Source organism: Urocitellus parryii, chromosome 9, assembly GCF_045843805.1.
Source record: "Urocitellus parryii isolate mUroPar1 chromosome 9, mUroPar1.hap1, whole genome shotgun sequence".
Taxonomy (NCBI): domain Eukaryota; kingdom Metazoa; phylum Chordata; class Mammalia; order Rodentia; family Sciuridae; genus Urocitellus; species Urocitellus parryii.
In genome coordinates, this window is record NC_135539.1 from 123534508 (window position 1) to 123548819 (window position 14312).

Consider the following 14312-nt stretch of genomic DNA (forward strand, 5'->3'; position numbering starts at 1 on the left):
CTTTAGTAGAATACTACAAATATCTTCCAAGAAGTGAATGTGCCCAGTTCATGTCATGTGCTCATAAAATGACGGTGATATTTACCAGTATCTATCTATTCAAAAAGATTTTTTTCTGGGGCAGGCATCTCCAGCCCTATTTTGTATTTTATTTAGAGACAGGGTCTCACTTGAGTTGCTTAGTGCCTTGCTTTTGCTGAGGCTGGCTCTATAATCATGATCCTCCTGTCTCAGCCTCCCAAACCACTGCGATTACAGGCTCGTGCCATTGTGCCCAGCCCCAAAAAAGATAAAATACATAAAATAGAACAACAATAATGATGAATGCTTACAGTGGCTTTTGGTGATATTCCTATCACTTAATTGAATCCCAATTAAGTAAAATGTTATCCTCTCCCCCAAAAAGAAATGCCATTCTTCTCATCAGTAAATCTATACTACAGATTATTATCATATATTATTGTTACATTTACCATTAAATCTGGGGGAAATTTGACTAACATTATAGAAGAACCTAAACAATTTTGTCTAATGGTCTGCAACTCTAAAGTATTTACTCTCTAGCCCTTTTTAGAAAATGTTTGCTAATCTTTTATTTAAATTGTTTCATTTAAACTTTTTATATTAGTGCAGACTAGAAAATGTAAAGCAATAGTGAAAATACATTTAAACCATGAAAATTATCTCTACTTATTTTATTCACACCTGACTCTTCATTTCTTTAATTTCATTAAAAACAATTTCATGCTAAAATTTCTAAGAGCTCAGCTAAGAGGAACACTAAAATCGTTTTGGAAATACGCTTTTGTTAGAATCCTGATCACTGTTTCTTAATGAAATTAACCTAAATGTAGAAGGCAAAACAGAATGTACATGTAAAATACATATATGATAAAGGATAAACTTGCTTTATATTTTTTGCAAATGCAAAAAAAAATTTAAAAATCAATACTAACTACATAGTAAATAAGGGTCTTAATGAAAATGGTAGGTTTTCCATTGTAGACCAAGACCTGATCACTGTTTCTTAATGAAATTAACCTAAATGTAGAAGACAAAACAGAATGTACATGTAAAATACATATATGGTAAAAGATAAACTTGCTTTATATTTTTGGCAAATGCAAAAAAAATTAAAAATCAATACTACATAGTAAATAAGAGTCTAAATGAAAATGGTAGGTTTTTCATTGTAGACCAAATGCAATAAAGTTAGCATATTTAAATATGAGATTTCCACATTTTTATCAATATTATTTATCCATATGTGAGAGGAAAAGGGAAGTGTGTGTTTGAGAGAAGAAGAAAGAGACAGAGGAGAAACTCTTTTATTACTAAAAATAGTTCTGGTAATTTCACTAAATAATTCATATATAAAATATAACCAACTGAATAAAATGTGAAAAAAAACTTTCCATACAATCCACCAATCATTCCTATATATTCTTTACAGTTCGCAATTATACTATACACACACACCTCTTTCAAATAAATATGTGAAAGGAGAATTTTTTAATGATGCCATCCTGATGGATGATCATTAAATCATTAATGATGCCTGCTGTATAAAATGTTCATCCCATCACAAAATGATTATATATCTACTTATAATGTCATATAGTCTTCTACAATGGTACTCATATGATACCTCCATTTGTACTTTTTGCAAAGAAAACAAATTTTAGTGTCTTTGTAGCACTGAAATTATCCAAATAATTGGGAGGGTAGGATTTAATTAGCCTCACCAATTTTATTATCAACGTATACACAAAAGGTACACATAAGTGATTTTTGAAATCCACTAGTAAATCCTTGTCCTTCTTTCTTCTTCCTATCAACAAAATTAAATGACTAATCCTAGATCTACAGTTCAGACATGAAGCAATGAAATTCTACCACTCCTATACATTTTTTGTGATAAATCAAATTCTTTTGAAATCTAATTATGAATTTTTAATTCAAAAGTGCTAGTTCCCTCCAGAAAACTTTCTGACAAAATAGAAAGGGATGCTAGTCCTAATGTTGAATAAATAATCTACTACACATCTAACAAAACACATCAATCTACTACATATCTAAAGAAACACATCGTAATATTTGGAGAATACTTAGACATGACAACAAGGAACAAAGTCACAATTGCAAATGAAGACAAAGCCTATGGAAGAACTGTCCAAAGCAAAAGGCACACCATACCCTTGCAACAGATCTTTCTTTAATGAAGATGTGCAGATATCAGACCACTTGAATATCACTAAACATGTGAAAGATTATTATACAACTATAAACTATACTAGAACTTTCAGTGTTAACTTCTTTACACAGAGAATCTGCATGTGTTAGATAATAGGATTTGAACATCCAGTACTCTTGGCAATTACACTGCTCACTATAAATTAACTAACCAACATTTTATTTCAGACGTTATTTTCATAAGCTTGATTAATCTCTCATGGTATACTAACATTACCCAGTTCCTCAGTGTTTCTGTAAACCACGACAAGTTACTAAAGTAATGCCACCCTATGAGACAAATTCAAGCAGCTTATCTTCCCCTAACAAAAATAACCTTCTGCAGGGCTGCTAAAGATCAGCAGTTATTTAGCCTTGGTTACATAATAAACATGGTGACAAAAATTATTCAGGTACCTAAAAAAGGACATTGTGACTATGGATTTGTCTTTAGTGATCTATCTACAAGAGGGTCCAGTCCAATGTAAAACATAAATGTAATAATGTTAGTGTAACATGCTGAAACATGTTTCCATAAAATGTACTACACTATAACCTTTACACTAATGCTTAAAACTTTAAAAAATTATAGAAACCTTTCAAAAATACTAATAACTCAAAAAAATTAAGAATAATTCCAATATATATCAAAGGTTTCCACAAAACTGAAGTCCACTAATTTATCACAGTGTTAAATCATTAACATCTATTACACTGAATCCAGATTTCTAAAAATCATTTACCAATATTAATTTATTTAAATAGTTAAATTTTTAAAGTTTTATTTTCTGTTATTATTAAAGTAACTCTTATAGGGAAAAACAATAACATATACCAAAGTTCTTGGTAAATTATGATGTTCCTACAAACTTACTATCATAATGACTGGTTATGTTATTCCACTTATTGAATACTCAGCAATTCCTGAAGAGGCTACAGAATATTTTGTATGTCGTTTTAAAGTAAACTGTTGACATAAAATCATATCAGAAACTGAAATTTAGGGCGCATGTTTTTATAAAGAAAACTAAAACCATCTATATAACAGAAGTCAGAATTCAGAAACTTCTGAAAGATCAAAGAGCTAAACTTTAGTTCTTAAATTTGGTATGTTTAATTATATTAGGAATTTAATTTCAGAATATTTAGAGCAACAGATGTAAGACAGAAAAGATACCAGCAGAAAAGAAGCATCTATCTAAATATACCAAATCTAAACCAGACGCTATGGCCCAAGTCTATCATCCCAACAACTTGAAAGAATGTGGTTAGAGGATCAGCAACTCAGCAGGACCCTCAGAAACTTACCAAGACCCTGTCTCAAAATAAAACATAAAAAGAACTGAAAATGTAGCTCAGCAGTGAAGCATCCCTAAGAACAATCCTCAATACTAAATAAATAACTAACTATCAAATTTGGGGAGGACAATAATTATAGGATCAATAGTGTTCAGAATTCACTGTAGATAGTAAAAGATGGAATTAATTCTTTATACTTGTAACTTATAAAAAATGTTCAATTGACTTAATTTTAAAATATATGTACACTTGAACTAGCATACTGTTGTAAAATCTAAACACAAAGAACAAGGATTTTATCAAAGACACCATAAAGAGACTGGGGTTGTGACTTAGCAACTTGCCTAGCAAGGTCAATCCTCAGCACCATATAAAAATAAGTAAATAAAATAAAGGTACTGTGTCCAACTACAACTAAAAAAAAAAAAAAAAAAAAAAAAAGAATTCTTTAAAGACACCATAAACACAAGTTCAACAGTAAAACAAATGAGTTCTAAGGCATAACTTTTGTCTTCAATTAAAAAATAAGATCTTACGCAGTTTCCATTTCTAAATATTTCAAATTAATGCATCTTCGACTTATTCACAGCAAAGTACCATTCTGGAAATTCAAATAAGAACTTAGTTTATAAATAGTAAGATCTGTCCTGTCCTGATCAGAAGCAAATCAGTGTTTAAAAACAAATATTTAAAATAAACATGGGAACAATCACTCACAGAAGAACATGAGAAGCAGGAAAGACAAGAAGAACAACACTAAAAGAAACATCCATCAAGAAAAAGACCTGGAAAAGAAACCAAAACTTAGAATTAAAGATCAAATGAGGTTTGGTGATACAGGGGAGGGCAGAAGGGAGGAGATGAACTAACTAGACAATCCAATAAATACCAAGACAAAAATAATAAAACAAATAAGAAAATAATTTGGATGCAGAAATAATATAAAAAGTTGAAAATTCATGGATAATTTTAATGAATTTATGAAGACCTAGAAACTAATAAAGCAAATTAAAATAAGTCTCAGTTTTGTGATCATGTCATTAACTAAATGGTCAATAAGAAAGTGATTTTAAAGATTATGCTATAGTTAATAACAGTTTACAGAATAGTATCTATCAAGAATATATATAAATATCCACACATAAAACGTCATTAAATACACTATGTTTTCATATGAATAAAATGATTCAAATCATCTATCACTGAAATAAAAGAAAATATTAAAGATTAAACCTCTGTTCTCAAAATAAGAAAGGAAATACATAAAACTAAACTGAGTGGGAGCCAGAACTTAAAAGTGATAAAACATGTTTAACAATGATAACTTTAATCCATTAAATTTTAATTTTGTTAAAATTTAATGGATTAAAGTCATACCAAGCAGGTAAATAGAAATTTTAAAATCTATTGTAGTATGTTTGAGAGAATAATAAGCTAAACAAAAATTAAAATCTACTTTTGTGTAATTCTGAGAGTCATATATATAATTACAGCACTAATGCACAAAACTACAATTAAAAGAATATATAATCAGGGCTAGGGCTGTAGCTCAGTTGCAGAGCGCTTGCCTAGCATGCATGAGGCACTGGATTCAATCCTCAGTACCACATAAAAATAAACAAATATAATAAAGGCATTCTGTCCATCTCCAATGCAAAAAAAATTTTAAAGAATATATAATCATATTGAAATTTCATGTTGTTAAGAAAATATCATCATATTTCCAAACTAGTTTCTATTTTCCCTTTTTTTTTTTTTTTTGGCTCTTCAGTATCTACCAATGGACCACCTATGTTCACTTTTTTTAAACTGCTATTGGAATTATACATAACAGTGGGATTCTTTATGCCATATTCATACATGGATATATATTTTCTCCTATTCTTACAATAATTAATATTAAAACACCTTGAGACAGGTGATGTCAAGTTTGTAAATGAAGAATTGTGCCATGACTTCTAGATTACTCCTGACTTATGCCAATAATAACTTTGCCTACACTTTCAAACTAAGTCTCAATTTTGTGATCATGTCATTAACTACATGGTCATTAGGAAATTGATTTTTAAAGGTTATGCTACAGATATTACTAAAGATTATGCAAAAGATCTTACTAAAATTCCTAAGATGTTTTGGGTGGTCCAAAAATTACTCTTCAATGAAATGCAAAGCTAAATTAATGGAATTTGACTGTACAGGCTTATACCAAAAATACCATACAGTATGCATTGGATTCTTAATAAATGCCAGTAAGATATATAAATTGAAAAACCTTATAAAAATTACCTTCAGCTTACATGTATTAAAATTGACACGTGTTAATATATTCTGTTGGTAAAATTTATTTTTCTGGAAGTCTATTAACATCTAAATGCTGATTATGCTGATTAAAAAAATAGTAAGGTTAAATTGGATTCTAACACCTCTTACAACAAAGAAGGTATCAGTGCAATAAGATCAATACCCACCCACTCCAAATACTAGGCAACTTTTTAAAAGTGTTGTATGTACTACTGGGTACAAAAAGTCTATAATATACACTTAATGCAAAAAATGTCTGCAATAACTACAAATAATTCCATGCTACAATCAAAGAGCACTAAGGATAATACTAAAGAAGGAACACCAGTACACACTTAAACCTCAAAATAACTCCCTAAGTAAGTTAAACCACTTTTCAGATTAAAAAAAGCCAATGTCTAACATGCTGCAACAAATCATAACAGAAAATTCTCTCTTATGTTTACCTCATATCAAGACACAGTCCAAATCTATAAACAGCATTCCTCCCCCCACAAAAAAATCTGCTGCTGGGAAAATCACTAGGGGAAAATTACTATTCAAGAGATGCCACGTACGAAGATGTGAAAAATAAATAAATTAATTAATTTTTGAAAAGAGATGTTTTATGAGAACAGAGGGAAAAATATGTCTATGAAATTTAGTGATAGCTTCTTAGAAAAATCTATAAAAATGAAGACATAATTTTTAAACTGCATAAAATTACCAATATTAATACTGAAATATTAGGGTATCAGGTAGAAATTAATAAAGCTATCATCCAAAAGCTTAAGAGAGATAATGGGATTATACAGTATTTAATTTTTACCTTTTATTTAAATATATATACATATATGTATATATACACACATTCAAGTGAAACCAAATGTTTTATTGTGTTTTAGGGGTACACATACATCTCAGACTGAAACAGGATAAAGCCACTCTGTTCCCTGAAATATTAAGATAACTAAGTTTTTAAAATTATTTCAAGTATAATATTCTTAAGATTTCAAGTGTGTTGGCTCATGCCTGTAATCCCAAAGGCTCAGGAGGCTGAGGCAGGAAGCTGAAGCAGGAAGATCATGAGTTCAGTTCAAAGCCAGCCTCACCAACTTAGGGAGGTCCTAAGCAACCAGGTAAGACCCTGCTATAAATAAAATATTAAAAAGGGATGGGAATGTGGCTCAATGATTACATACCCCTGGATTAAATCCCTGGTACCTAAATAAATAAATGGAAAGAAAGCAAAACAGCCACTCTTGAGATAGATGTGCTTGGTGCCATGAGACTATGGATCCCATAGCTAGTCAGGAAACTGGAAATCTAGATTGTTTATGTAATAAACTCTTTTTAAGTGTCAGTAAATGTTATGGTTTGATTGTGAGGTGTCGCCCAAAAGCTCACATGTGAAACAATGCAAAAAGGTTTGGAGGAGAAATTATTGGGCTATGGCCTTAACCTAATCAGTGAACGATTGATTCCTTGATGCTATTAATTGAGTGGTGATTGGAGGCAGGGAGGGTGTGGCTGAAGGTACTGTTTCCTTGAAGTTGAGGATATGGGGTAAATGTTTTGTACATAGAGAATGAAGACTTTGATCATCACATGAACTGCTTAGATCTGCTATACTCTTCCACCATGATGTAAAACCTCATCTTGAGCCCAGAGGAATGGAACATGCATGCTGTCTATGGACTGAAACTTCTGAAACTGTGAGCCCTCAAATAAACTTTTCCCCCTCTACAATTGTGCTGGTTGGGTCTTTTTAGTCACTGCAGCAAAAACACTGACTAAAATATTAAGTAAGCTAAATTTTAAACTACAACAGACATCTAACATATTTGAAGCCATATTTGCAAGGGCACAATGAATGACCTCAAAGTATGTTCAACGAGACACACAGGAAAATGCACTGACATTTTGAACAAGTAGATTGTTCTAATTCTTAAGAAGAAATTTTCCTATAGGCATTCTTAAAATCTTCACAAAAGCCAAAAAAGTCTTCTCTTTATTGCCATATTCTTTCCTATCACAGAGCTTTTAATCTTACTTTTTATTTCCTGTTCCTAAAATATGCTTTCCTGACAAGTTAATTCCTATTTTAAGACACTTCAGCTCTTGTCTCCAAGTAATATCTCCTCAATTAAGTATTTGTTGACTCCTGTAACAAATTCCCTAATTTTAGGGTCTCCTGGCATAATGTACACCTCTACACACTCGATATATTCACATCACATTCAAGTCACTGACTAATGTCTCTGCCACACTAGACCATAAAATCAAGCTCATGAGAACACATATGGTTTTGTTTACCTCTGATAGACACAGGATATCGCATGGCAAAGAGCAAGTGTTCAAACAATATTTGCTAAAGAAACACAGGAAAAGAAGAAGTGAGAAAGGGAAAGAGAGCCTCAAGGAAGAATACCTTAAGCAATTATCTCCATTTCAGTTGGCCTGGGTTCTAGAAAATTTCAGAACATTTGTGCTACTATACATTACTTCCATGATACCCCAAGAAAAAATGAACAATAAATTAATAAACAACCAAATGAGAAGGAAAGAAGCTTTACCTAACAGTGATAGAGTGCAGAGGTTACTAATGTATGTATTCCTGCTTTAAAAACACAACCTGGCCAGGAGTAGTGGCACACGCCTATAATCCCAGCAGCTCGGGAGGCTGAGGCAGGAGGTTTGTGGGTTCAAAGCCAGCCTCAGCAAAGGCGAGGCACTAAGCAACTCAGTGAGACCCTGTCTTTAAATAAAATACAAAATAGGGCTGGGGATGTGGCTCAGTGGTTGAGTGCTCCTGGGTTCAATCCCTAGTACCCCAACCCCGACCCCTCAAAAAAAGAAGACAACCTGGTTGAGAGATTAAGATTCTCTAAATCTCCCCAAAAGTGTTAAGGTGATGGTGACACTAATACACCTCTAACACAGATACTAGAAATCTAAATTTACTATCAAGAGAATGGTTTCCCATAAAACACTTACGGTAAGAACTACTAAATCTGACCTACATAATAAGAGCTAATATGCCTTTCAGTCTTTAAGATTTCAGGGTACAAAATGCTTTCTCAAAAATGAAGATAATAAGGTGATTAAGAGTCAATGAGTGTACAACCAGAGACAACAAAAATTGTGTTTCATATGTGAAATATGAATTGAAATGCATTCTGCTGTCATATATAACAAATTAGAATTTAAAAAAAAAAAAGTTAGGCTTAGGTTGTGGCTCAGCGGTAAAGCACTCACCTAGCACATGTGAGGCCCTGGGTTCGATCCTCAGCACCACATAAAAAAATTAATAAAAAATAGGTATTGTGTCCAACTACAACAAAAAAATTAAATATTTTTAAAAAGAGTAAATGAAACTGAACAAGAAAGGAAGAAAAGAACAAATAGGGGTTAGAATTTGTAACCTTTGTACCTGAAAAAACTATGGAGGTTAAAATGAAGTGATTCTTAATGCAATTGCCAAATTTCTGTAAACAAGAGTCAACTGGGATTGTAGGTTTTTATACCCTCTCTAACAGAACTAGAGTTAGGCTCCTTGCTACTATCAAGTAAATAAAATAGTATCTTCATCTATTTATTTTAATAATAAAAAGCAATGTCAACTAACATTTTCTGAGTCTAAGATGGCTTTTCCACAAAAGGAATACATGAAAACTTATATGTATTTTCTCCTAAGAAAGCTTTCTATTTTCAACCATAATTCTAGGATAGTTTTATTTAACCTGATTGCTTGTAAAACTAATTCTTTTCAAAAATGTTCCCCAAAAAGTGGAAGGAAAAGGGCAAACTCTGGTAGCAAATAAACTTTGGAAAGACGTTTTCTTTTGTTTTTAAAAGAAGCATACATTTATATTCCAACTTATATATTCAAACATTAAAAACAATGAGGCAGGAGGATCCCAAGTTCAAGACTAGCCTCAGCAACTTAGCAAGGTCCTGAGCAACTTAGTGAGACTCTGTCTCAAAAAATACAAGGGCTGCTATGTGGCTCAATCGTTAAGAAACCCTGGATTCAATCCCAGGTACAAAAGAAAGAGAAAGATAGAGACAGAGAGACAGAGAGAGAGAGAGAAAGAGAGAGAGACAGAGAGACAGACACACACACACAGACACACTGTACCACAAAATTTGGCTAAGCTACTATTTTCTTAAACATTACAAAATCCAAGTAATACTTTTGGGGGGAATGCTCCCAGCTCAGAAAAGCTTTCTAACAACTCAACAATTTCATGACTTGTTCCTCTGAAACCTTTACTATAAAACACATTTTATGTCCTGTCAAAAAAAGTAGCTTTGCGCAGTGGCAGTATCGTAGCCAATGAGGTTTATCCAAGGTGCAATTATTGCTAATTGAAAAAAAGTCAATTAGAAGCTGGGCATAGTAGCACCTGTAGTCCCACCTACCCAGAAAGCTTAAACAGGAGAATCATGAACCTAACAGTTCAAGACCAATCTGGGCAGCACAGGTGAGACAACCCCTGCCTTCCTTCTCCAAAAAAAAAAAAGTGAACCATATACATTCAATATACAAATTTGTAATCTTAAAGATGGCTCAGCTTCAATTTCAATAAAGTATTGTTTGTATATTAACAAAACCCTGCCTGGGCCTTGTTATGTCCTTAACAAATTTCAATAATTTATGATTCTTATGAAATAGGATTACCAAAACACATGCCCTTCTCTCTAACAACTTCAGGGAAAAAAACACATTTGTATTAAAATTGCCAACTTGTTGATTTAGTCTTTCATTTACTAGAACACTGATGTTTAACTTAAAAGATATGTAGATTAACCCTGGACTCATTCTAATTTCTATTAACTAAGCACAACAAAACTGAAAAATAAAGGTAGCAAAAATGAATTAATATCTTAGAAAGGAAGTCACAAAGTGAGAAACAAAGCCTTTTATCACATTTTACAACTTTGTATGTGTGGCCGGATATTACAAGAGACAAACTTTCTTAACCAGAGAATTAAGAAGAAAGTAGGCAAACTTGTAAACTCACAAATAGAGTAATAATTTCAAAACAGAAAAAAAAAAGAAGAAAAATTATATTAGGGGCTGGGGATGTGGCTCAAGCGATAGCGAGCTCGCCTGGCATGCGTGCGGCCCGGGTTCGATCCTCAGCACCACATACAAAACAATGATGTTGTGTCCGCTGATAACTAAAAAATAAATATTAAGATTCTCTGTCTGTCTCTCTGTCTCTCTCTTAAAAAAAAAATTATATTAGAAGCCTAAGCTTGGAGTACAACTAAATAATAATTTTTTAAAAAGTAATAGCAATTATCTTCAAAGCTTTCAAGTTCAAACTTGCTTGTATTCTTTCAATAACTGCTATATAAATCAGGACAAAAACAGCACAGAAATTCAAAATGGGTGATGAAATAATAAAATTACTAGCAATTTGATCATTTTTCGTCTTGCTACTGAATTCCTAAAAAAACACCTTTTTCTGACTCTTTTAAAAATCATATAGCATAAATTTCCTTAAATTCACCTCTTTTAAGAATATTTAGAACAAGGTCTCTGATAAGGAAGCAAAAAACTATCATTCTCACACTGTTCAGTTAAGAATATATTCTTGGGCAGGGGGGTTAAAAATCTTTAAAACAATACATTCTTAGGCAGGCACGGCGGCACACGTCTGTAATCCGGTTTGCTCGAGAAGTTGAGACAGGAAGATCGCAAATTCAAAACTAGCTTCAGCAACAGCAAGGAGCTAAGCAACTCAGTGACACCTCGGGGATGTGGCTCAGTGACCAAGTGTCCCTGATTTCAATTCCTGGTACCCCCCCAAAAAAAAAGACTTATATTCTTGGATTTTAGAAAATATTGCTCTGTACGAAAGCACCACTACAAAAACTATCTTTGCATAGAAGCTCAAATAATCAAACTCACTCCACGACATTTCAGAGCAATGGGAAAGGAAGAAATAAAACAATGACAATAACAAAAACAATTTTGATGCCTACCCACGAACACAACTTCATTCAGTTCCTCAAAGGTATAATATCATCACTTAAGGTTGAATCAGTAAGCAGGTTCTATCCCCAAGAAAACATCAGTAACTACATAACTTAAGAATTTAAATTAAATCTTACAAGCCATGAATTATATGAATTATAAAATCAGGAGAAACCAGGCAAATCTCAAAAGATGGATGTATCTAATTTCTTATCACTTTCCCCCTCCTTCACTTAACTGTACACACTGGCCTTGTTGGCTGTTGCTCCATAGGGCCTCAGTCCTGACCACTGCCTTGCCTTCTAGGAAATGTTCTTCTGCCAGGTCTCTTTTTGGCTGTCATCTCCTCAGAAAGGCCTCTCTGACTAATGTCTTTAAAGAAGCCCCATTTGTCTTAAAGCTACATGCCCAGCCTCTAAAACAAGATGTGATGTAAGTGCTAATGAGTACAGAAACAATTTCAGTAATATAAAAACAAGTCTGATAATCTAAAAACAAATATATAACAAAATATCTCATGCCCAGTCCCACCTTGAAGTTTTAAAAAAGAAATAAAAATTTTAACTTTCTGATGAGATTCTCAATATTGCCTGCTTCTAGAAATAACTAAGTTAAAGCATGGCCAATTTTGAATATAAAAATGTATCTTAATTCATAGCAAATATATGATGATTCCATGCAACATGGAGTCTGTAAAGATCTGATGACACAAGAAAAGACGAAAGTAACTTTGGTATTTGTTTCTAATATAGGCACAGGTATTTTAAAGTATAAAAGGCACAATGCTCCAGACTCTGGAGCCATAAGTATGCAAAATAATTAGTGTGCAAAATAAAGTAAAGGATTCAGGCTCTACAGGACCAAGTTACATCATGGTTTAAATAAAAATTAAAAGTCTAAATTTTACTTGGTCAGAACATCTAGAAATAATAATTTCTACACAGCATCATTCCAGTTGCAAGTTAGTCCAAACAGTTTTCATTTACACATACTCAAAACCAGTTTTGGAAAAAGAAACAAAACACTCATCAATCAAATAATAAATCACAAGATCCACCAGCACAATTGGTTATTAGATAAATGTTTTAAGTACAAAATATTAAATGAGGACCAAAATTTTCCTCAACATCTGCTACTTACATAAAATACCTGGATCTCACATAAAATATTATCTATAATCAAAATGACTTACCGTTACAGATTTAAGTGTCATGCCATGGTAGGTACCCATAGTGTCAATTTTAAAGCCTTCCGTTTCTACAAAGAAAAGCAGTTTATTGTTAAGACTTTAGATATTATATGATAGATAAAAAAACTAAAGTAAGAATTTCCATTATATCTCAAAGTTCAACAGTACAACAAAGTCCTCAATTTACTATATATAAAGGTTCATTATAATCTTGTAAACATAAAAACGTTAAGACACTGGTCTCAAAAAATATAATCAATACACACTAACAAGTATAGTGCACAGAAGTTCATTAAGACTCTGAGATTATGTTCAAAAATGAGACTGAATAAAATACTTTATAACCCCCAAATTATTTGCTAATACTCAATGATAATACCCTTGAAAGCATCTAATATTGAGAAGTCCCCAAGTCAAAAAAACAGTTGTGCACCAAAGTTACAAATAATATATTTTGTAGGAAACAATCTTGTAAATAATGATAAGAGTTTATGGATATCATCCCAATATACCTTTTTGTGAAGGGGACTATAATAAATATTTTACATACTGCAGGCCATAAAGTCTCTGTTACAATTACTGAATTCTGCAGTTGTAGTGGGGAAGAAAAAAAGAGAAATGATATTATGTGTACAAACAGAGCAGCTGGTTTGGCCTATAAAGTGTCAGATTTTGTCTAAAGGCTGCTTTGTATTAATCCATTCCATAAAAAAACACTGCAATGAATAAAACAATGAAATACTATCTTTCTATGACATGTACTCATGGTATGCATTTATTCAGTGTATGAAGTCAGCACACAAAATTCACTGCATTGACATCACCATCCTTTAAAGGAACTTAAGGGAGATTTCAGATTATGCAGAAAATAGTAAAGTGAAAGTTCCAGTGCTTCTACCTCAAAGTTTCATAAATCAAGATGAATAAAGATCTCAAGAGGAACTGATGTTAGTCTCACCTCACAGCATTTTTTATGTTTTTATTTTTCTATTATTATTATTTTGTTTTGGTACTGTTTGATATTGTATTGTTTTGTTTTGGTATTGTTTTGTTTTGGTACTGAGCTACATCACCAGCCCTTTTTATTTTTTATCACTAACAGCTTGCCAATATAGAAATGGCTCACTATTATATTAGCCCAAATATCCTTGGGCCATCACAAAATAGAGGTCACACTATCGCTCCAAGTCTATGCTTCCGAAGTTCTAAATGTATGTATTTAAAATTTAGCCAGGCACAGTGGCACACACTTGTAATCCCAGTTGCTTGGGAGACTGAGGCAGAAGGATGGCGAGTTCAAAGCCAGTCTCAACAAACCCAAGG

General features: G+C 32.4%; 1 protein-coding gene and 1 pseudogene across 1 annotated transcript in view; one reads left to right on the plus strand and one right to left on the minus strand.

The window, feature by feature from the left end:
- Positions 1 to 14312, minus strand: part of Cdc73 (cell division cycle 73) — a 118845-nt gene that overhangs the window by 72445 nt on the left and 32088 nt on the right. The window contains exon 10 of the mRNA XM_026390697.2: positions 12993 to 13057. Coding sequence (XP_026246482.1) covers positions 12993 to 13057 — 65 coding nt within the window. The remainder of the gene's footprint in view (positions 1 to 12992; positions 13058 to 14312) is intronic.
- Positions 10122 to 10200, plus strand: LOC113184121 (U4 spliceosomal RNA; annotated as a pseudogene).